At 36.2% G+C, this 24035-nt stretch overlaps 1 protein-coding gene across 1 annotated transcript in view; it reads left to right on the top strand.

Annotated features, from left to right (window-relative positions):
* Positions 1-301: 301 nt before the first annotated feature.
* atp2a2b (ATPase sarcoplasmic/endoplasmic reticulum Ca2+ transporting 2b) overlaps positions 302-24035 on the top strand; it is a 52892-nt gene continuing 29158 nt past the window's right edge. Inside the window, exons 1-5 of the mRNA XM_056445758.1 lie at positions 302-930; positions 1354-1371; positions 1470-1552; positions 7973-8077; positions 13605-13743. Of these exons, the coding sequence (XP_056301733.1) occupies positions 813-930; positions 1354-1371; positions 1470-1552; positions 7973-8077; positions 13605-13743 (463 nt within the window). The 5' untranslated portion in view covers positions 302-812. The remainder of the gene's footprint in view (positions 931-1353; positions 1372-1469; positions 1553-7972; positions 8078-13604; positions 13744-24035) is intronic.

Below are 24035 nucleotides of genomic sequence, written 5' to 3'. Positions count from 1 at the left end.
ATTGAAGTCAATGTTTCTAACATTCTTCGAAATATCTTCTTTTGTGCTCAACAGAAAAGGAAACTAATAAAAGTTTTGGAACCACTTGTTGTTAAGTGAATAGGACATTTTCAATTTTGGGAGACATGTCGCTTTAATAAAACGTAGATAATTCAGACCAAAATTGTGTATGCACATTTCTTTGCTGAACTACACCCTTTTATCATCTGGAGTGACGTCGGTCACAGAAAGCAGGGTCAGCTGATCCAGGAAAGAACGGGATTTCCGGAACAGCGCAGCCAATGAGCGCATTCCACATGCGGACAGCGAGAGCAGTGCATGCGGATCAGGAGAGCGGCGGAGCGGAGACACGCGATTGGTGCTGATGGTGCTCGAGCTGCGAACACCGGCAGAGTGCTGCGCTTCACGGGAATGACCCCAGGACACATCCGAAAGACAATTTAAAGGCCTCGTTTTGGTTATTTAGCACATCAAAAGGACACTAGGGACTCTTATAAGGGATCAAAAAACTTAAGAACCAAGAACAAGCGGCGGCTTTACGATGTCTGTTGTGTAATTTGTGTTTTCTTGTGTAATTTTGACCGGGTTTGTAACTTTTCTTCTTATCAATCGCCTTAGAAGTTAGAACTTAGAAGTTACGTTAGGACAACATCGCGTACTGTTTCTCTGAAGTCACTACGGTTGTTTTTGGATCAAGTTTTTTTTTTCTCTCGTGGGTCCGAAGGTCTTGGAAGTCAGGACTGAAGGATTTGAAGAAGCCCGTTTGTGGGGGTTGCGAGTCCGTTTATAATCAGCGTGTCCGTCCGTCCACGATGGAGAACGCACATACGAAAACCGTGGAGGAAGTTTACAGCTTTTTCGCCGTCAACGAGAGCACGGGGCTCGGCCTGGAGCAAGTGAAGCGGCAGCGGGAGAAATGGGGACCGAACGGTGAGTGAGCAAACGTGGCCCGGCTAATGCTAACAGAGGAGACTGGGATTGGCACTTCACTTGAAAGGAAATGTGTTTAGCTGATTTCGCAATGTTCGGCGAGTAGAAAAAGCGTGGTTAGGCCCGTAAAAGCGCGGGCGCACATGCGACGATGTTCATTTCATCAGCCGGCATGTGTCCGAAATGAAGTCGCGTGACGTCACTGTTGCTCGCCACAAGCAAATCATGTTTTTTTTACACATTTGTCTAGAAATGAGTGTTGTAAATGTAAACAACATTGTTTTGTCAGTAAAGTTAAATCCTCAAATTTTTAACCCTGTAATGTGTAAATTATTTTTACAGTACATTAACTTTCAGAATCAAATCTGACGAGTATGTTTTTCTTTTCTTCCTCCATGATGTGAATCTTCGGCTGTTCCACAGAATTGCCTGCTGAAGAGGGTAATAACCTTTGTCATGTATTTTCCTTGAACGCCGCCTTTTTATGCATTTCACGCCTTGCTCTTTATTATCATGTATTAACTTGCTTTTGTCCTCAGGAAAGTCACTGTGGGAGTTGGTGGTGGAGCAATTTGAGGATCTTTTAGTGAGGATTCTTCTCTTGGCAGCTTGCATATCTTTTGTAAGTATCTCAATACAGTATTACTGTGACTAACGTTCCTATTAGGCTTCGCTTATGATCGTTTCCTGTGGTTTTATCTTATGGGAAACCAGGTGCTGATTTTAAAGGATAGTTCAGGAAAAGTTATCATCTTTTTTGTTCAACAGGAAAAACAAACCCATACATGTTTAGAACCACTTGAGAGTTTCACTTAACATTAAACTGTGTAATTAATATTAAGTACTATATATTTCTGAAGAATATGGCTTGGCCGTTTGAATGCTTTTTCTCTTAATAAATGAAAAACACAGAAGCTAAACCTTTGTCTGTCACTAAGCAACATGTAAACTGAATAATGGCAGTATCATTCATATGTGTATTACATGTTCTGTCTAATGCACAAGTACTTGATAGCTAAAACAATAGATCTGTGCAGGGAAATTGACTAAGAAATTATTCTGAATGATTCAAATTGCATTATTACTTTTTAATCGATTCTGAGCTTTTTGAGTCTACAAAATAAAAATACCACAATATCAATAATTTACACATTTAAAAAAAAAAATAACTAAGGGTAAACAAGAACATTCAAAAACCCTCAGTGCCCCATCGCACCCCAAGGAGGAGAATTAAAAACAACACACAACAACATTAGCACCTACAAGAATTGTCAAAGCAACGAAATAAATATATATAACATATAAATAACACACGCACACATTAATAAAAAGGGATGGGCTTAGTTTTTAAATAGCAAAGGAGAACTACAGGACCAAATGTGTTTCATTACAAAGATACATCGCCATCTACTAGGGATGTAACAATTCAATGTGAGTCAGCTTAAAATCAATTCAAATATATGACAGTATTTCCTCTAGGATTTTTTCTAGCTGTTGCGGCACGCCTTTTACACAGGTCTAGCAACTTCCTATGGCGTTATTTCAATGACAAATGTCGTGAGCATTTAGTACGTTTATGTAACGAGTAACACTTATTAGATTTGCAAGGAATATTTAGGAATGTCTCCAATAGACCTACAGAGCGACTTTAATACGTCCAGAAGTAAAGTGAAACGGCAATAAACTCCAGCAAGATAAAGTCATTGTATGCAGAGCCATAGACCTTTATCTATAAATCAGCTTCCAGAAATGATCAGATGTGCTCCAACATTAGGCACATTCAAATCAAGACTGAAAACACATCTGTTTAGCTGTGCCTTTACTGAATGAGCACTGTGCTACGTCTGACAGATCGAACTACTATGTTTTTCTCTTCTTTTTAATTCTTTTATAACACATTTTATCAGCTTTTATTTTTATTTATTTTATTTTATTTTTATTCTTACCATTTTTTATGTTTGTTTTTGTTTCTCTTATACTTGTTTCTTTTATTCCTGTTTATGTAAAGCACTTTGAATTGCCACTGTGTATGAAATGTGCTATATAAATAAACTTGCCTTGCCTTATAAAGTATAATTATGGAAATTGTTCATCTTAACTGAAAGCTACACCGTGTTTGCTGGCCTCACGCGTCGCGCAGTCCTGTCAGTCAGTCAGCATGTCACCTTAAAGGGTTAAACATATAACGCACAGCACTACTACGGTTACAGAAAAGTTTGCGCTGTTATAATTCACTTACCTTTTAATACTTTCTGGTGTGATTATATCCCACTATTACAAAAACAACAACTGAATGTTTTGAATGAGAAGCTGTAATGTTAATGTAGCCGTGGCGGGATGAATTTTGGTGTGGCGCCTCGCCATGGAAGAATGATTGTAGAGGAAACCATGTATGATGATTAAAACCAGTAGAAATGTTGATCGAATCGTGCTACATGTTTTGAACAGAAGGGTGCTGTAACTCGCTTTACCTGCACATCAGCGGCGAGCAAGAGGTGGGGCAGCAGACTAAAATGATAGCAGTGAGGCGCACAAGACAAAACAGAAACTGTAAATTTTGCAAACAGTCACAGTTTTAGTTTGTATTAAAGAGCCTTTAATTTGTATTGTTCATTTTTGATTTAGAATTTGTTTTAAATTTGCAATTTAGCTGCACATTCAAAGTTTTAGTTTTTTTATATCAAAGAGTCTTCTATAGTTTGTATTATTCACTTTTTTTATGTGTATTTTGTTTTAAAATTCCAATTTAGTTATTGCAGAAAAGATTTTATTTTGTAAAAAAATGTGCAACATTTGAGGAAGGGCTCATCATTTTAATCATTTGTTGTGCGGTGACACGCAGTCAAATATTTCGCCGAACAGATCAGTCACTGCAGGTGTTAGGAGGTTTGCTGAAGGTGCAGCTATCGTGCAGCAGGGGGTTTGTATCTTTAATAAACTACGACAGTTTGCGTTCATTGAACAGTAAGAATGATTAATAAATCCATATGAAGCAGTCACTTAAAAGTCACGTCTCGTCTTTACTGGCTCTGGCACACCTCTTCCAACCGGGCCAGGGCCGGCCAACTGAACCGCGCCTGAGCCCGATTTAGAGCACTCGCACTTCTCAAATGAACTGGCCAACGTGCCTGGGCACGGTTCGGATAGCATAGTGTGAGTGCGCCTTTTGTCTCAAATAATTATGTTAAAAACGTGAATCGTATTGCATCGAGAGTCAGGTAAATCGTTACATCCCTACTGGCCTGGCATCCATAATAGAGCATTTTTTGTTATTTTTGTAACACTATGTGAACGGATTATTTCAAGTTTTTTCGCAGTATGCAGAACTCAGTCAAAACAAGGAAAACGTTTGTTGTTAGAATTGTGTTGTTGTGTAAACATAAGTCGTAAGCTGTTGATAATGTAATATAGCATAAAAGTAATGTTGACGTGCAAACAGAAAATCTGCCATTGTCAGTGATTTCTGTTTTGTTTAATAAACACTACCTAAATTTAGTATTTTGATCAAAATCATTTTCTCTTTTATTGCTAGTAACTAGTAACGATGTTCTGTTTGTCATTTAATTAATCTCCTCATTATATAATGAAGAATTATTATGGCCTCTTAGTGTAGCAATTTAGATTTAATGTTTTTCCTTGCCTCATTAAGAATTTTGGTGATAAATGTTAATGTCTGCAGTGTTAACGAGAACATGCACCATGCTGAAAGGCATCTGAGCGCTTTATGAATGCTCTGCATGATATTTTGATCAGCTTTCAAAATGCTGTCATCAGCTTACATGGTGGTGATGTACTGTGGTTCACTCAGTGGTTCATTTATACTGTCTGGTCTAGATAATGTTTCACCGCTGGTATGAGAGGCATGATGCAAGTCCAAAAGGGCTTAGAGAGCTCTCACTGAGGGCATGGTGTAAAATACCCTGCTTTCGAGCTTGGGTTACTGTGTTAAACTGACTATATCCACTTCTATTGTTTGAGTGTGCTGAAAAAATCACTGTTGATGTATCAACAGTGAGGATTAATATTATTACTACAGCATTTTTGTTGACATGACAAATATCAGCCGTTTCTCCAATGTTTTCACTTCTCTTATTGGCTGGTTATTCCTCATCTTACCATCAGGCATCCGGTGTTGACAATACACAAGTGTTACTGGGAAAGTTGTTCAATCCCTCAATCTTTATTTTAGTTCTGTTTAGGGTCCCATTTACTACATGCATGTTTGAACAGGGTCCAAATGGGTGTTATATGCGTTATGCTTGCCCTCACTAACCTCTCAGAGATGCATTAACTTGCTACTCTTCTCACCTTTGTTATTCCCACGAGGCAAGGGTGTTATTCAATCAGTGCAGTGAATCCCATTAGGGCTAAACGCAACAACTGGAATTTACAACCGCAGCTCTTTACACAAGGGCCTTTTATTAGCAAAGTCAGTTGAATGATTTTGAGTGGTGTCTGATTTAATAGACTGAATTTCAGACGAGATGAAGCTATTGTGCTTCGCATCTACTCGTGTTTAAAAAAAAGGTAAATTTTTTGAAAGTAGAAATGATATTTTGTGTCCCTAGTTTGCTTAAATTATTAGAAGTACAATTGTATAACTTAATGCAAAACATGACAAATTTTGAAAAATCTTCTTACTTTAGCTGGAATTACATGTTCACTAAAAAGAGGAATACTTTTAAACCATTTTAAATAAAAAATACAACTTTTTGTTTTTAATAAACATTAAAATATTATTTTTAATGTGTATATATTATTAATGTGACAAACATTAAATGGATCACCTAAAAAAAGCTCTCAATACCATATCTTTACTTCCAATCTTCCCTCATGTTCTTTTGAACACAAAAGAAGATATTTTGGTCGTACAAATAGCCTAGTTGTTAAGTGCACTGACAAACAGCACAATAGTGCTAACGGTGACCCAAGTTTGATTCCCGGCTCTATTATAATCCTATCTCAGTAGAAGGTGAAAAACCCCTTAAAAATAATTATAAAAAACAAGATAATTTGTAGAATGCTGGTTGCTGGGATCCATTGACTGCCATAATAGGGGAACAATAATTACTATGGAAGCCAATGGGAGCCAGCAACCATAATTTTTCTAAATATTTTGTGTGTTCAAAAGAAGTATGAACTCAAAATGGTTTTGTGAGGAAATGATGAACATTTCATTTGTGGGTAAACTATATTTTAATTTAAGAAGGTTTCAATTCACATGATCCTTCAGAAATCATTCTGATGTTTCTATCTGTCTTGCACAGACTGACATTTTCATTAAAAATGTATTTTTTTAGAATTTGGTGATGAATGGGAAGCTCAAATGAAAAGCTTTTATTCTTTACTATCGATTTAGTTTAATTCAGTCAATTTGCTTTTGGAAAAAGTTTTAATTGGTCCACCAAAAGTGTCCCAAATGTTTTGATGTTTGTTTTATATTAATCTTTGCTACAAAGTTTAATTAAAAACCAGACCGTTTTAGATATAAAAATATAAGGTATAGCTATAGTAAATACGACCAAATATTAAATATTTAAAACCTTAGATATGACGAATATAGCTACAGTAAATAGAACTAAATATTACATCTTAGCTATACTAACAAGCATAGAAAACATACAAGTGTTTCTAAAAAAATACCTGGTCAATTAAGTCGAAAAAGTGCATCTTACAGGTGGTTTGTCAAGCCCACTAACCTGCATGGAGCGCACTCTGAACAAATGTTGTGTATAGGGTGTTATCAGACACTTGTCTGTGATTTATTCTAGCTGATCAGAGAGCAGTTTGTCTCTGTAAAATATGTTGACTCTTTATCATCAGATTGATGACACCCAGATGAGGTCAAAGATTTAATCCAAGTGTCCAAGCTTGGTCCTGGAGGGCCGATGTCCTGCATAGTTTACTTCCAACTTTCTTAAACACACTTAGCTGGAAGTTTCTAGCATACATAGAAAGAGCTTGATTAGCTGGTTCAGGTGTGTCTAATTAGGGTTGGAGCTAAACTCTGCAGCACACCGGCCCTTCAGGACAAAGTATTTCAACTCCGTTAGTTCAATTCATGTGTATTTCTATAGCGCTTTTACACTGTAGATTGTGTCAATGCAGCTTAACATAGACATTCTAGTAAATTGAAAATGTGTCAGTCCAGTTTTTAGAGTTGAAGTTCTGTTCTATGAAGTTTAAATATCATTGCTGAAAGTACAAACACTAAAGAGCAAATCTATTGATTTGCAGCTCCACAAGTGCCACCAAGAAAGCCAGTGGCACCCCTGATTTAATCGAATAGAAATGGTGGAGTCCACCATGACAAAAACAAATAATTTAAATAAGCAAGACATAACAGAAACAAAATATTCCAGAAATTGCATAAGAAATACAGTTTTTTTTATTTGCCTCACTAGAATATGTGGGATGGTGTTAAAATACTCACTTTGGCACGTTGTCGTTAGACACTTACTGTACATCAGCAGTCACTAATACTATTTATTCTCCAGTGTTATATTTTGGCACACAACACGTTGTGCACAAATGTGCTCAAGCTGAAGGGTGAGACCTCTTGTGTGGCCCAGGTACACTTAAGCCCATAGAGGCTAGATTGATGAAAGCAGGATTGTCTTATTTGGATCATATTACGTAAAGGATTCAGCGTTCACTGGGTCTTGTCTGAATCGTGTCAGCATGCTTGTTAATTCACATAGCCGACTCGTTAAGTACTTTGTCTTGGTTGTGCCGCCTAGAAACGGTATGCATTAAATGTAGTCATGCTTGCGGAGTTGCTGACGATAGTCTGTTTTGACACCTGGCACACAGCCACAACTACTGCCAACTCTCAGAATAAAAAGACATGCTCGATGTACAAGAGCCATAATCATGATGCACAATAGCATTTATATGGTGTCTTCCCTGCAAATCTCCAAAATGTTTTTAGTCACTTAATAATAATGTGTGAGTATTTGGGCAACTTCCTGAAAGCAATGAATGAAGTGTATGAAATAAAGGAGCTACATCTTAATTGAAGTTTTTCTGTTTTTTTTTACAGGTACTGGCCTGGTTTGAAGAGGGAGAGGAGACAATTACAGCTTTTGTGGAGCCTTTTGTAATATTGCTAATTCTCATAGCCAACGCTATTGTAGGTGTCTGGCAGGTAAGTTGGGACTTTATTTTCTTAAACTGTGCATGTGTTTAATTGCTCACAATGCAGTTATACTACACTCTCAATCAACAAAAATTATGATAGCAAAAAAAATCTGGTAATATACAAAATAATACTCTAGTAATATACAAAAAACAAAGATGTTGTCAACAGTATCAGCGATTATAAAAGGAAAAAGTGGTTTTCAGTTCAACAAAAAATGAAAAGCTGATATTGAACATTTTAATTGCAATATTGTCCAAATATTGGAACTTTCAATTTCCAAAGAAAACATAAGCAAAACTTCTGCACATTTCCAAGCCCACTGCTTATTGATGAGTGAAAAAATGTTTTTGTTCCTTTCATTTGATTGGTGATTTCACTATTCATTCATTAAGACCTTTGTGTTTTCTGGATTGCACATCCATTATCAGTATTTATATTTGATATTTGAATTAGTGCTTGTATCTTCAGTTAAACTGCTATGAGTCTGCTAAGTACAGAATATACAATTAACAACCAAACTAATTACTAAATTATGGTTTTTGCTTGTTGATGTGCTTTGCCAGATGATTATGAACCATCTTTGGAGCTGTGCTTTCTGTATATTGTAAAAGAGTGGAATATGCAAGCACTGAGAAAATTATTTCATGCTCTTCAATTTCAGTTAAACTGAGGCAGTGATCTGTCTTTTTGTTTAGGAGTTTTAAATGCTTTAGGCCAACAATCAGTTCAAATTTCGTTAAGTTTGACTAACTAGCTGAATAATGTAATTGTGGTCATTTTGATCAGCTTTTAGACAGCTGTTTTTTTATTTTAATTTCTAGAATTTCTTAACTATTTTGCATGAAATGTACAATTGATAAATTAAGTATAAAGTTACATTAAAGACATTTCTATTTTTACAAAAGATTTCTATTCCAAATACATGTCCAGTTGAATCCAATAAAAAAATCCACAAGTATGGAAGTATAGTTTACACAGTTTATTCAAAGAAATGTTTGTTAAGAACCAAATCTGTCTGTTTAGCTGTTATCACATAAATAAATGACATTTTCATATTTTTTTATGATTCAAATTTTTTTCAATAATTTCATAGTACACATCCTTTTAACATCCACTTTCCCCTCCCCTCCCCAACAGCGGCAGTTTCAGTAATTAGGTGTTATCATAAATCCAGTAATACAGATAAATAATTTAAACTCAATAAATAAAAAAGCACACACATACACAATAGTAGTAGTAAAGATATAAATAAAAAATATTCATCCTCCAAAAATGCCAAATAATTTCTCAATCTTCTCTGATAAGCATCAAATTTATCAAGTAATCTGTCAATTTTTCATATGCTGCCACCATCCCCAATTCCATAACCCATTCTGACGTTTTTATATATTAAACAATAAATTATAATATATAATTATAAAAATAATTATTAATTATAATAATTAATTAATAATTATAATAATTTATTTGTATATATATATATATACACACCTATTTCTCAAAAATATGTCAAATTTCTTAATTGTGTTGTATTTGTTTGTCAAATTGGTGCAGTCTTTGTAAAAGCGGTGTAATAAGGACTGTCATAATGATCTTTAAAGTTCTACATGTACAATTTCCAATAGCTGTTCTTTGCTGGTAGAGCTTATATCATACACGGACGTTCAGTTTCACTTTTAGATGCGTATATTATAAACATCGTTTTTCTTGTGAAGTGTAGTTAGCCTTTTTATGAAAATGAAAACATGTGGCCGTTTTTTTCCCTGCCCTTTTCTAAAGATAGTTCTGCTGTCCCAGTGGAATCCAGCGTAGAGCCAAGACCCTATTTTCTCCAGCACCTCTCAGCGGCCCTGAAACTCATGTCCTAGATTTCTCTCTATCATTTTATTTTAGTCACCATTCATTACCCAGACTGGCCTGAGAATCCTCAGCCTTGTCTCTCCTAGTAGTTTTCTGCTTCTTCTTCAAATGGTCTGCTTAAAGCGAGCAGCAGCGCAGTGTTGAATGCCTTGGGCTATAGTTTTGCGGATAATATTGGTGTATAAAAAAGAGACAATTCCTTTCTTTTAAAGGCCGCATGGAAGTCTCAAAAATTGACTTTAGGGTTATCTGTTTGGTAGGTCTGAGGACATCTGCATGATGTGATTTCTTATTTCAGCAGATCCATGCAATGAAATGATTGATTTTTAAAATTTCTTTTTTTTTTAAATGAAATAATAAGAAAATATTACATCGTATTAATGCGCTCTGTTTTTTAAACAAGATGTTAAACAAGATGTTTATTACTTTTACTCAACAAGTATACATTAATTTGACCAAAATGACAGTAACGATTTTTAATTTGGCAGAAAAAACTATATAAAATAAACTGATTTTAAATAAATCCTGAAATGTATTGTGCTTTCCAGACTATTAAGCAGCACAAATATGATTAATTTGATTAATAAACTCTTCTTAAGGCACAAATCAGAATTTCAGAATGATTTTGACAGATTATATAGCATATATATAGTGGTGTAATGATGCTAGAAATCCAGCTCTACAATTATTCTAGGTATAGTATTTTTGAAATATCGCTGTCTGTATTTTACTGTTTATTAAATATAGTCTTGGTGAGCATAAAATATGGTTTTTAAAAAGCTAAAGGAAGTCTTACCAACCCCAAACATTTTTAGTGCTAGTGTACGATCTTAAACAAAAGCTTATTCAGTTGAAAATGTGTTCGTAAAGAAGAAACTTAACCAGACTCTTCATTTTAGCCATGTCAGGGCTTAGAGCTGTTATTTACTTCTGCATCACGGCTATGGTCAGCGCAGCCTTTGTGCAAGTCAGCGACTTTGAGGTACTTGTACATTTATGTAGCATTCAGAAAAAGCAAAACTCCTGCAAAGAGAATCGACACAGAGGAACATAACCTACTGCCAGCTAGTATTTTGGAAGTGTTAATTCAGAGCAACACAAACTGCACGCAGGACTATAAATTCACGACTATGTGCAAGGCCGGCGCCGTGGGTCATGCTGATTACTCAATGCAGAAGTATAAATTAGCCTTTACAGGTAACCTACAAGTGATCCAATAATGATTCCTTACAGCTTATATGGGTTTTATACTTCTAGCACATAGGTTTCAAACTCGATTCCTGGAGGGCTGCAGCTCTGTACAGTTTTGCTCCAACCGTAATCAAACACAGCTGATCCAACTAATCAAGGTGTTCAAGACTACTAGAGACTATGAAGTGGGTGTGAGTTGGAGCTGATTGGAGCTAAACTATGCAGAGCTGCGGCCCTCCAGGAATTGAGTTTGAGACCATTGTTCTAGCACATGCTGGAGGACAGAGGTACATATGTAGTATTGCCTTGTCAGTATACACTACCACCCAAAAGTTTGACATCGTTTTTTTTTTTTAAATACACAAATGTTCAAAGATGACAGGAAAGACATTTATATAAAGATTTCCATTTCAAACAAATGCTGTTTAAACGTACTGTACATCAAACTCTTGGAGGAAAGTTGAAGCATTTTCTTGAACTACAAATATTACAATGATTTCATTGCTACATGGACACGTTTGACAATGAATGAAACAAGTTTCACGGATTATTACACTGAGTTTAATGTCTTTTGGCAATTGTGTTAATCTAAATCTACATTTTGGCAGAGCAGATTCTGTTGGAAATCCTCCATGTTTGAAACGAGTTTGTTTTTAAGGCAGTGCACTCCGTTTCTTCATTGATGTCTAAATCAGAACTCTTCTTACAGATTAGACCAGCCTTTCAGTTCCGCTCAGATTAACCGTCATGGGCTAAATTGTGTGACTTGATCTGCCTTTCTGCCCTTTATTTCTCCTCATTAATATAATTCACAGTCATTTTCGACAACTTATTCGTAATGTTATTTCTGATGTACAGCATTGTGTAGTTAAAATGAGCATCAGTGGATTTAATCTGATGTAGCTTGAAGAATAGTGCCAGTATTTTATTCAGAAACTTGCTGCTTTGTTTTATATTAAGAAGTTGCTGGCTTGCCTTTTGTGGCGGGGATATTTATAGCTTATTTCCTTAAATGTCTTAGTGACCACAGCCCCCCCCCCCCCCCCCCCACTTCGTTTATTCGGGTTTGGATCTTGAAACTGGTTTTTCGCCCTCAGGCACGACTGTTTTGTTTGTTTGACATAAGATTTTGTGTTCCCATCCACTCTTTAACCACAGGAAGTCCACTGCCAAATGCTTTGCCAAGCAGGCTATCAATGCTCGTAAGCGTGTCCTTAGGGATTAATCACGCTGAAAGCAAAAGGTCACAACATTTTACTTAAGAATAAGCATTAGAGGTTCACGTCAATGGGAGTTTCCCTTCAGGCATATCTGATGGTACCTACTTAGTTGTTTAAGACGCAAGTTCTCATATAAAGTGGAGACAGTTTAGAACTGGATCGTCTCATCTTTTCTAGGTTGTGCTGTTAAGATGATTTATATTTTGAATACCGACACTACATAATAATTTGTTTTTCATCATTGACTGTGCATCAATGTGAATTTTTTTTTTTTTTTTGATGATTAGTAAGGATTTGAGATGTAATTTTCATGGTTATTTTTACTGTCGGTATTCATAATTGTTCGTGTTCAATCATGAACAACATGTGATGTCAGAGTGATAATGTGATTAAGGGATTTTACATGCCTGTTTGAGATATAAATCAGCATACGCCACATAGTATTATGCGACTATGTTACTATTATGATTATGTTTGTGATTAAGAGCTTAATCCGATTGGTTTGATCAGGGTATTGTGTTTGAATTGAGTTGAACTGCTAAAATTCAATCATGACCACAGTGAGGAAACATGTAGTTAAGTTACTATAGTTTATGTGTGTATTATATACTAAATTTGAACTTAGAACATTTCATTTGCATCTACACTGTAAAAAGAGATTAGTTTTTATAAAAAAAAACTTTGGCTTAAGTAAATGAACTTGGGCTACCAGATATTGGAAAAATTTGACTGCTATTTTTTTGTTCTGCAATATATATTGCGATGTTGCATTATATAATATATTGAGATGTAATTTCTTGACTTGAATAACTCAATGCAGCAATTATTATTAACATTTGAATTGAAATAGAATATGGAATAATCAAATGTAAATTAACAATGCAGTCTTGTCTTATAAATTGTTCAATACAATGAGTCTTTATACTCTATTAAAATGCTTTGAACGCTCTTAAAATGTTTACATAGTCTTAGACCTTAAAACACATGCAGATAATTAATTTTCAGTCTATTATGCTAATATTCCGCAGTGTCTCCACAAATCTCATGTGTTTTGACCTGTGGTTTCTGGTCATCTCTAATCCCAAGTTCCCAACTCAACATTGCGATTTAACTATTGCGGACACACACATTGCGATATCGATGTTCAATTGATATATTGTTCAGCCTTAGGTTGAAATATGAAATCTAAAAATTTCCTTCTATATCATCTAAAATGCTCCAAAAATGTTGATGTCTCATTTCTGTTTTCATTGCGCTTGCAGGAGAGAAATGCAGAAAATGCCATCGAGGCCCTTAAAGAGTATGAGCCAGAGATGGGGAAGGTCTATCGACAGGACAGGAAGACTGTACAGAGGATCAAAGCCAGGGACATCGTTCCCGGGGACATTGTGGAAGTTGCCGGTAAGAATTTATGTGAAATTCAGCCTTGGTGAAGAGTGAAGTCGTATCAGCAGCAAGAAATAATCAGCAACAGGTGTAAAGCAGCCAGTATCATCTTTCAGTTGCTACCTGCGCCGGTTGCATTTCCAGGTTCACAGTGCCTCTCTCTCTGAACTTTTGTGTGTGATCGCATGGTTGCCTCAGGGAGGATTGTGTTTCATGGGTGTTGTGGTAAAGACTTCTCAGGGAGTGTGAATTAGTTTGATGGTGGCACATAAAGAAAACGCACCAAATTAACTGATTCCTCTGTCGAGTTTCCTTCATCTCAGTTATTTATTTATTTATTTTAATAAATGGAAGTTATTTTGAAATGACTGCTAATTTTACAGTTTTGTATGCATGTTTCCTGTGTGTTTGTCATTGTGTAACTTCAAAATAGCGTGAGTCACATGTATGACATGTTTTTCCTGTTGACAGAGGAAGTCGTGGTTGTTTATATACAGTGTGTAAGGAATTCATTTTGAAGGTTGTATAACCAAGTCTTTTATGCTACGCATCATTGAACTTGTTTTCAGGGTGTCCATGGGGTCTTAAAAAGTCTTAAAATTCACTGTAATATTGTGTTGTAGGTCTTAAAACATTTTAAACTGTTTACTTTTTCCAAGTAAAGCTACCTAATCAGTCCAACATCCATCCAATCACAAACATTATATAGAAGTTTTTTATTACAAAGAGATACAATTCACAGCCATTTTAACAGCACATTGTCCAAATTGAATTCTCTAATCAGGGAAAGAAACTTAAAAATAATTACACAATTCCTCATGATAATAACAGAGCCATATTTCCCTTTACATAATCTTCCATGTAAACTATGCACAGAAGGGGACGCGGACATAATATTTGTAAATAGGCATGCAATAGGCAAGGTTTTATAACAAAAGCATTTGGTTGAATAGTTATAATCAATCCATTCAAACAAAAAGCCAAGTTTTCTTGTTTTGACAAATTAAAGTATTTGGCTAGAAAATAACTTGCATCAAATAACATTAAAAAACGCAACAACACCAGGCCATTAGAAAAAATCTTTAGTGTTTAACCCTGTATAAGTCTAAAATTTCATTCAAAATGGTCTTAAAGGGGTCTTAAAGTCTTAAATTTGACTTGTTAAAAACCTGCAGAAACCCTGTTGGTTTAATAATAATAGTGAAAGTTGTAATATAGTGAATTATTGCAATATTGTACTACTGTATTTTAAAATATTATTTATACGATGGAAAAGTAAAGTTTTCAGCATTTCATGATTCTTCAGAAATCATTCTGATAAGTGAATTTGGTGTTTAAGAGGTATCAGTTATGAAAACATTGTACAACTTAATATTGTAATGGATACTTTTATACTAGAGATGCCCAAAGTTGGCCCATGCTAGCCTTTGATTTGGCCCACCATCTCATTTGCGAAGAGAGGGAGAATGATAGGGAGGTTGGTTGGGGCGAATATCTCTGACAAAGGTGGTCATTTTGATTTTATTGTGACCTTTTGCTTATCTTGTCATCTGCTTTGTTTTGAAAAGGAATCTGACTTGTAAATGTAAATACTGTCACTTGACAGATAGAGGGCAATGCACAAGAAATCAGCGAGCAAATCAAAGGCAGTTTGGTATATTCAGGATTGAACTCTATTATGTTGTTAATGGGATTGTTTTTTAATAATAATTTAATGATAACAAAATAAAAATATACTGCATTAGTTGAAATCATTTAAAGCAATGTTTTGTAGTTATTTTTAAATATTAGGAAATAAATTAAAAAGTTACTCATGGAAAATTTAATTTAATTATTTCATAAGAAAAAGGTTGGGCACCCCTGCTGTATACTATACTTAGTTAACATTGTTTTTTGTAAAAACTACTGTACTGTTACGTTTGATCAAATTAATGCAACCTTGCTGAATAAACCATAAAAACAGTAAAAAAAAAAACGTTTAAAAAAGTAAAACTTTTTTATGAAGGCACAAAATGACAATTATCACCACAATTTGTATGGTAAAAGAAATCTAGCATGTTTATCATTAGGCATGGGCTGGTAAAAGATTCTGACGGTATGAAAACCTTGGATAAAAATGTCACGGTTTCACGGTATGACGGTATTGTGATTACTGCTCTTCTCTAAATATGTTCTTCTGGGTAAAAAAAAAAAATGTTTATCCTGTTGTACACCAATATATTTTATATTATATAAATTATATTTTGGAACAGTAAACATGTCAGGCTAAATAATTAAAAGAAATCATTACCTTCTGCTATCTTTATTAATTTACAAAACACAGAAAAGGCATCTTTGGATATCTATGTTTCTTTGGATATTAATTAAGTCAATCATAGGATATTGATTCATAAGCGATTTGTTTCTCAAATGTTTGCGGAATCATGGGCTGAACCATGAGCTTTTGATATGGAGGCTCCTTTTTCAGGTAGAGATGCTGTTACCCTAAAAAAATAAATAAAATAAATGTAAAAAACAGAGCGGTATAACAGAGCCTTAGGGACGGTATAACAAATGTTTTTTTGCGGTTTTAAAACCTTGACCTTGAAAACAGTGATCGTCCCATGCCCATTTAGCATTATTTGATACTTTTTAAAGTGAATTATATAGATTACACTTATAATTTAGTATAAGAAGTTCACATTCAAGATGGTGTTTTATTAGCCAGTTATTTGCATGGTGCAAGATTATCAAAAATGTGGAAATTAGTCTCAACTGCGAGCTCAGCTAAACAAAAAGTATGCAAATATACATGAAAAGGTGCAAAATTCCAAAAGTATCAAATTTATTCACTTAAAAACATTTCGAGCACACCCGATGGTCTGATGAGCCGTTGTTCTTAGTGTTTCACGATGTGATCGCCTTTTTAAGTGAATATATTCAATATTTTTGGAGCTTTTGGTGTTGCAGCATTTTCATCTGTATTTGCATAATAATGCAAGATGAGTCATCAGTATTTATGATCGTTTTCCTGGAATAGAACAACTGTAAAAGTAATGTACTTTGTAATTTGGTTAACTTTTAGCATTAGAGTTCCCTGGTGAATTCATCTGAATAGGGATTATCAGGAGTGCCCCTTGCTCTAGATTGCGTCACGCACCGCCACGTCTCTTTGCTCACCTGAAATAGATCACTAGACGCTTCCTTATTGCTTCGCTCAGTGTTGTAGATATTGGGTGGCTCTGAAGACTCTTTCAGTTAGTGTGAAAAGTTAACAGTTCACCATGACTAACCAAAAAGCTTCATCTTTAGCGACTGTAAAAGGTTTTCACTTTTGGCTCAGTGCACTCTCTGTTTGCATTGTGTATCCTTTTGTATCATCATGCTGGGTTGAACAAGAGTGTGTGCTCGGTAGCTTCAGGTGGAGTTAGAGCACTGCTTAGTCATGGTGAGGTGAAACGGGCTGTGATGAGAAATAAAGCCACATGATAAAGCCTTCATCAGCAGGATGCGGATTGAAAGAGCTGATGTTCTCGAGTCTCTGAATAATTCTCTGCACTAGCACAACCAGGTGATTGTACCTGTTATATAACCTGCAAGGGGTGCCTAAACGGACAGGTTATGCAAAATTAAATGCTCCACTTACAGAGCAGTTTGTGTGGGTGGAGGAGTTGCTGAGGATACATCTAAGAGTTGATATTATGGGATGTGAACCCAGACGACTCGTTGCAGAAGCTGAAACAAAACTCCGGATGAAAAAAAAAAAAAAGACTTGGTTGCTAAAAATAAAACCTTGGTTTCCTTTATAGTTGGTTCAACCGTCCATATGACCTCATGTTATATATACGGCTATGCAGTATGCGATTTCCTCCTGGTTCTTCACTTTCATAAGACTTTTCTGAAAAGATTTTTTATAAATGGCGCAAAATATGCAAGCAGGAGTCATGTGCAAATCAACTGTTCTCTCACTCTTAAACGGAGTGACCATTGTTTAGGATGCTGTTTGAATCAATCGGAATGGATTGAAAATTAACTAATTTCAGTTTGACATTTCACTTTCATTGATTCAGGTTAACCAATGATTTCTTCTATGGCAATGACAAAGCAAACACTGCTGTTATTTCATGCTACATACACAATAACTCTTTAAACAATGTTTAAAGCTCATGGCAATGGGTTGCTTTTTTTTTTTTTTTGGCTAGTCGTTTTGATGCAGTTCCAAGCATGATTATTAGGAGTTGGAATCTTTAGTGACCACAATTTTGATTCTGGGAGTCACAATCTGATTGGAAAATGACCTTCCATATGACCTCATTTTATATCTCTAACGTCTTAACCTAAAATGTGGCCTATTTCTTCATGAAATCATTAAGCTGGTCCCTCTTTGTCTAAATGAAGCGAATCCATTCATGTGCCTGTTGACATGTAATATTTTTCTGTTTTTAGCTTGCGCCTGCATTGTCGCAATTTAATTTGAAAACAGACTCAATAGGGTATATGCGCAGCTAGTGTTTCTGCCCATACTGATAAACGTCCAGTGAATGGTCAATGTGACTATTTTAAATTTTATACTGTTTTCTTTTACAGCATTGATGTTGTAATGTAATTAAAATATAATCAGTTAAATAGACTTCAGCATTCATTTAGTTGTTCAAGCATAAACCGAGATGAAAAACCGTTAACATGCAGGATTAGCAGGCGAGTGCAGAAACACCATTGAAAATACTGGAGTAAAACAAATGTTCATATTTTCAAAACATGGAATGGAAAATGTAATTTAATGCAGTGATTCTTGTACAATCTGAGACCCACTTTATTTTAGATATCACTCAGGAAGTGAAGATCGCTGATTTTTAAAGAAAACAGACCTTAAACGCGCCGATTGTGTAATTGCATACAGTTCACCGGAAGCACTTGACCCAGGTTACTGCAAAATTAAAAGTCCTTCTGGGTGCTTCTGCATATAACCTATTCTAAAGTTTTGAAAATCGATTCTGAATCATTAGAGAAAGAACCGTTGAGAATTATATGGCTTAATAAACCAATCTAATGTGTCAAGTTCCAAAATAAGTGCTCCAAAATGAGCCAGTTTTGAATACACAGTAGAATGTGTGAAGTGAAGAGTGAAGTGATGTTTTAAACGCTGATCATGTACAAGCATTGTTGCATATTCTAACATATGTTTGACAAAACATTGTGTGCTTTGTCTGTTTTCTCCCAGCAATGACTCATTTACATTTTTTTGGGGTCAAATTTGCAACCATTTTGTTCGAAACAGGAGCTTAAATCTAACCCACAGCGAGAGAGAGAAGGTAAAGTCCTTTTTATAGAGGGCTTAGATATGCGTCACTCCACAGCACGTCTGCATCTGCAGTCAGAGATGGACTGTGAAAGAACTGCATTCCTTTTCACCTTGCAAATGAGCGAGGAAGGTCATAGAGGGGTCTGACTGTGCGAAAGTTCTGTTTGGCAAGGATAAAGCTTGGGTAAATGGATTCGAGTTTGTCCATAGAGGCAAACAGTACAGCGGAAAGACGATGTCGAAGGAAACAAAGAGGAGGTGACTGCAGGGGGGGAAAGGGAGTCTCGTGAGTGGAATCTTAAGTGCATGTCTAGAGGCAGCAGCTGTGCTACCTCTCTATTGGGCAACACTATGGCCCACAGCTGATCTCGCATCAGTTTTGATCGTGCACGTGCATCTACTAGCCTCTGCTCTAAGGTCGACGGACTGTCCTTCAGCAGATGGTTCAGTGATGTTTGAAAAGTGATGGTCCCCTGCTCCCTGATGAGGTCTGCATGATGTATCTTGAGGCAGACCTACAGGGTTTGGATTGTGACGCATGCGCCTGACGTACACAAGTGAATGTGTTTCTATGTGCACTTCAGACATTTGATTTGAGTCAGATTGAGGGAATTGTTTGGATTTTAAAAATACACAATAGAGATACGTTCAAATTTTGAGAGTTTGTGTGGGTCGATCTGGGCGATAACTCTATTTTATCGATGAACTTGAGTGTCTAGTTTACATTGATTTGCTTAAATGAAAATCAGTTTTCACTCCTAATGAATGCTACGCTCCCCTTGGGGTTCCCCTCCCCATTTACCATAGAAACACACAAACAACATGACAGCGAGCAGGAAAGAACTTGGGGAAATGCTGTGCTCTATGAAATGAAAAAGAACGTGGCAGCACAAGCACACCTGTCAAAAAAGAAAAAGCTTCATAATTCAGGCCTCTGTCATGTGTACATTTTTAAAAAAAAAGGCCATGTCGCTCAGCCCTAAGGGTCAGTAGATTTTTATTATCCATTGAGCAGCAGCAGATCAGCAAAAATTTGTCAAAAATGTTTTTTACTATAATTATACCATTTTTCTCAAGCATCATGTGACGCTGGGTGGTGATAATTTTGCCTTGACATCACAAAAAAATTGTATTAGGTTGTAATATTTTACAATATTAGTGTTTTGTTGTACTTTTTTCAACAAATAATTGTTGGTGAGCATGAGACTTCTTTTAAAATACATGAAAATTTCATCAACCCTAAAATGCTTGATTAGTGCTGTGCTAAAATGCACTGTACTCAAAAAATTTGATTTGCTATTTGTTTAAACTACTTATTTAAAATGAGCTGAAACACAATTCTTGAGATATTTTTATGGAGACATCTTAATTGTTTTATGTTCAACCCACTTAAAGTTATAAACCAATAAGCTAACTTAATTCCTTAATTTTTGCCAACACTAATAGATTGTGGAACCGTGTTGGGCTGGGTGATGTGGCCTTAAATCAAAATCTTGATTAATTGAACATTTTTACTCGATTACGATTAATGAACGATTATTTTATTTGTTTATTTAATTGTCTTATTGTTCACTGACAGGTTTTGTACAGTAAATATGCTCACATATTACAAGTCAGAGATTTTTGAATGAGGGGTGCATTACTTGATATTAAAATAATTGAAGCGAACACACACTACTCTCTACTATCTATGATTATTTATTGAACATCAACATTGAACAGCTGAAATTAAAACACACATTGCCTAAAACCAACAGTCACTTCTTTCTTGAAAATAACTAACTCAGACTATTGGAAATAAAATATTTTTAAATAACTATTTTCAATGTTTTTCATATTAAAAGTAGAAAATAAGCAGTATCTCTTCTAAATAAAGTAACTCTTCTATATCCTGTAAATAATATTTTAAAAAGTGCATTTACTGAATCTTCTTTTATTGTAACGGAAAATATGCCGTCTCGAGGCATCACAGGCGCAGCTTCCAATCATCATCAATGTAAAGCAAACTTGTGACATGTAGTTGAATTTTTCGAAAAGTATTTCGGGTATGCAACCCCGCGAAGGCTGCACCATACCATACCCGTGCCTTAACAGAGTGGGGTCACATGACTCCACACGCGGTAGGGAAAAAAATTGACCTGGAAAAATGAAATCGATTATAGGTTCTGAATGTCGATTACTTCTTGATTAATCGCCCAGCCCTAGAACTGTGTATATTTTACGGTGTGTGCATGTAATCACACTCGCTTGCTGACATCCTGTACACTTTTTAACAAAAGTGCAGCTTGTATACTCACTCATACTTAATGGCTTTTCATATTCCCGATCTACATACTTGGCTAGCATACGTGTTGCATGTACTGTCGATCATTGTTAAATGTGGGGTTTGTTCAAATTCCTTGTTGAGTGTTAAACATTACCATGTAACTCCATCTACATTGTTTGCGCTAGTGACGTGAATTGCATCCCAAATGCAGCAATCTGAAAATGGAAACAGCTGATCTAACTCCTAGCATAGCAGCTCTAAACCTCCAACTCTCAGTGCTGTTACCCTGTCAACAGCTGCGTCATCTTGCGGAGTAGGTGAAGAGGTAGCAATAAATTGCTTGTACTTTTTTTGTGCCTACCTCTGCTCTTAAGAAGGTGAGTCATAAACTCTACTCCATGTAGCTGCTTTTGTTTCACTCCCCTCTCATGGAAGAATGACCTTGCAGGGCTTTGCTGAAGATGACTGCCTCTCACATCCCACGTTATTGCCTCCGTCTTTCATACATCTGTCTGCTGGTAGCATGTAAAGTGATGCCGTCATGCCGCATCGTATTCCAAACATCTGATCTGTTGGGCCTGGGGAGCGTCTCCTGTCATCTGCAGACAGAATGACCACTCAGCTGTGCTCATCTTCTCTGTCAAAATGTGGCAAAAGCTTGCTTTCAGAGGGTTGCTGTTAATGCAAATCTAAATGGATTTTCAAAGTCTTCCAAAATGGCTGAATGCAAAATGCATACTTTTTAGCAGATTTGTGTCTGTGTGTTTTGAATTCATTAATTTTAATTCTGTACAATGTATAAAATAGTGTTGGCAAAAAAAAGTTTTATTTTACAATCTTAAGTTACTTATTATAGAAGAAATGAAGTAAGTTTTATGAAGTAACTAAATATGTCACTAGGTTACTTCTTAAAGAAAGTAATGTCCTCAACCACCAGGCCACAGACCGGTACCGATCCGTGGATCAATTGGTAACGGGCCCCACAAGAAATCATTAATTATTTCTGTTTTATTTATTATCCGAGTGTAAATGATCTTTTATTTTAAAAAGTCTTTATTTTGAAAAATAACTGTATTCTCTCGGTTACATCTCGGTCATTTGGGGGCCTAAATTTAACCCCCATTTTGGATAAACCAGGCTTAGTCAGGGAACCACTAAATGAATGAATGAAGAGACAATCAATCACATTGAGTTGATTCCTCATGACTATTCCTCTGATTCACTCACTCTATCTTTAGTGACACTTCTCATTCATTGATGTCAGTTCAAGACATCTGTCAAAGAGACTAGTTGGAGGATGGGGCAAGTGCAGACAAGTCCTTGTTGACCAAAAGGACCAAAAGAAGCATGATACTAATGCATGCTGATTGAAGAATTGACCTCTAAAAGTAGAATGGAAAGGTTAAGAAACTTTAGCCAACTGCCTTTGCCACATGCTCACCGTTGTGGTGTGAATACCAACCATGCTTTGAAGAAAGTGTCAAGCAGCCATTTTAGATGGGCTTTTGTGGTTTTACAAGCATAAAATAACGTTATAAATTAGCACAGTCTTCCACCCACTGACGCATATATTTTTCTTTTTTGTAATTCACCAGCTTCTAGATTTACTGTGCCTCACTGCTAATCAACCAAGACTGTTTGCTTTGCTATGGTTACAACACTGACTCGTGGGATTTGTCTAGTACTAAATTGAAGTTACTCTGCATTCACTCGGGTTGGGCATTTCGTGCTGTGTACAACTTGGAAACATGACCTTACTGCAGGTCTGATGTCGAAACGACCACCCTTGTCCTGGTGGAGAGCCTGAATGAGGGACAGAGACAGGATGTGCAGTTAAGAGTCGAGATTTGACGTGATAAATAATCAGTGAGCCAGATGGCCATGTTCTCTTCTCTCTGGTGTTTAAAGGGGAGGTGTTCTGCTCTTTGTCCTCTCTTGCTTTCCGCAGCAGGCATTGGTTTAGTCCCACCAGCAACAGTGGGAACAGATTTCGAGAACAAGTTGTCTGCTTGACAGGGAGCATATCCGGCCCTGTGTGTTTACGTGCTCGGGTCGTCCTTGGACTTGCAGCCTCTGTCGGCTCCCTGGAGAAGCACTCTCAGGGGAGCCCCAGCCAATTGTGACTGCTTGGGAGGGAGTGATCTTTGAACAAACCAGCCAAAGGCAAATGGGGACATTACAAGGAACTGTTAATGCTCCCTTTGAAGAAGGGATTGGATCTCTCTAATGTTGCTTACTAACCCAATTTATTAAGGGTCACGATGTTCCTTATGTATTTCCAAGAATGTTTGTTATGTCAACCAGTGATGGATGCTTGCATTATTTTAATCTTAACAATTTAGATTCGTCTTGTTTTTTTATTTCTCATATTTGAATTTTTATATTACCTGCATTTAACAGACTTAAGGCCCTGTCCACACGAACACGGGTATTTTCAAAACTGCACTTTTTTCAGTGCAATTTGGCTGTTTGTCCACATAAAAACGGAGTGTCAGGTGACCAAAACGGCAACTTTCTAAAAACTCTGGCCAGGGTGAAGATTTTCCAAAACTCTGGGTACAGTGTGGTCATGTGGATGCTACAACCGGAGTTTTAGCCTCCTGACATCAGTGTGAACGCTATTTTCTCCTTTCTTTTTGGCCAACACGGCTGGGCTCACTCCAAAGAGGGAAGATGTGAATGAGGCAAATTCTGCACATTTGCGGCAAATGAATTGTATATTCCACATAGTTCATCCGCGGGATGGTAATCTGCCTCTGT

Source organism: Danio aesculapii, chromosome 21 (genome assembly GCF_903798145.1).
Source record: "Danio aesculapii chromosome 21, fDanAes4.1, whole genome shotgun sequence".
NCBI lineage: Eukaryota > Metazoa > Chordata > Actinopteri > Cypriniformes > Danionidae > Danio > Danio aesculapii.
This window is presented reverse-complemented; position numbering and strand designations above follow the sequence as displayed.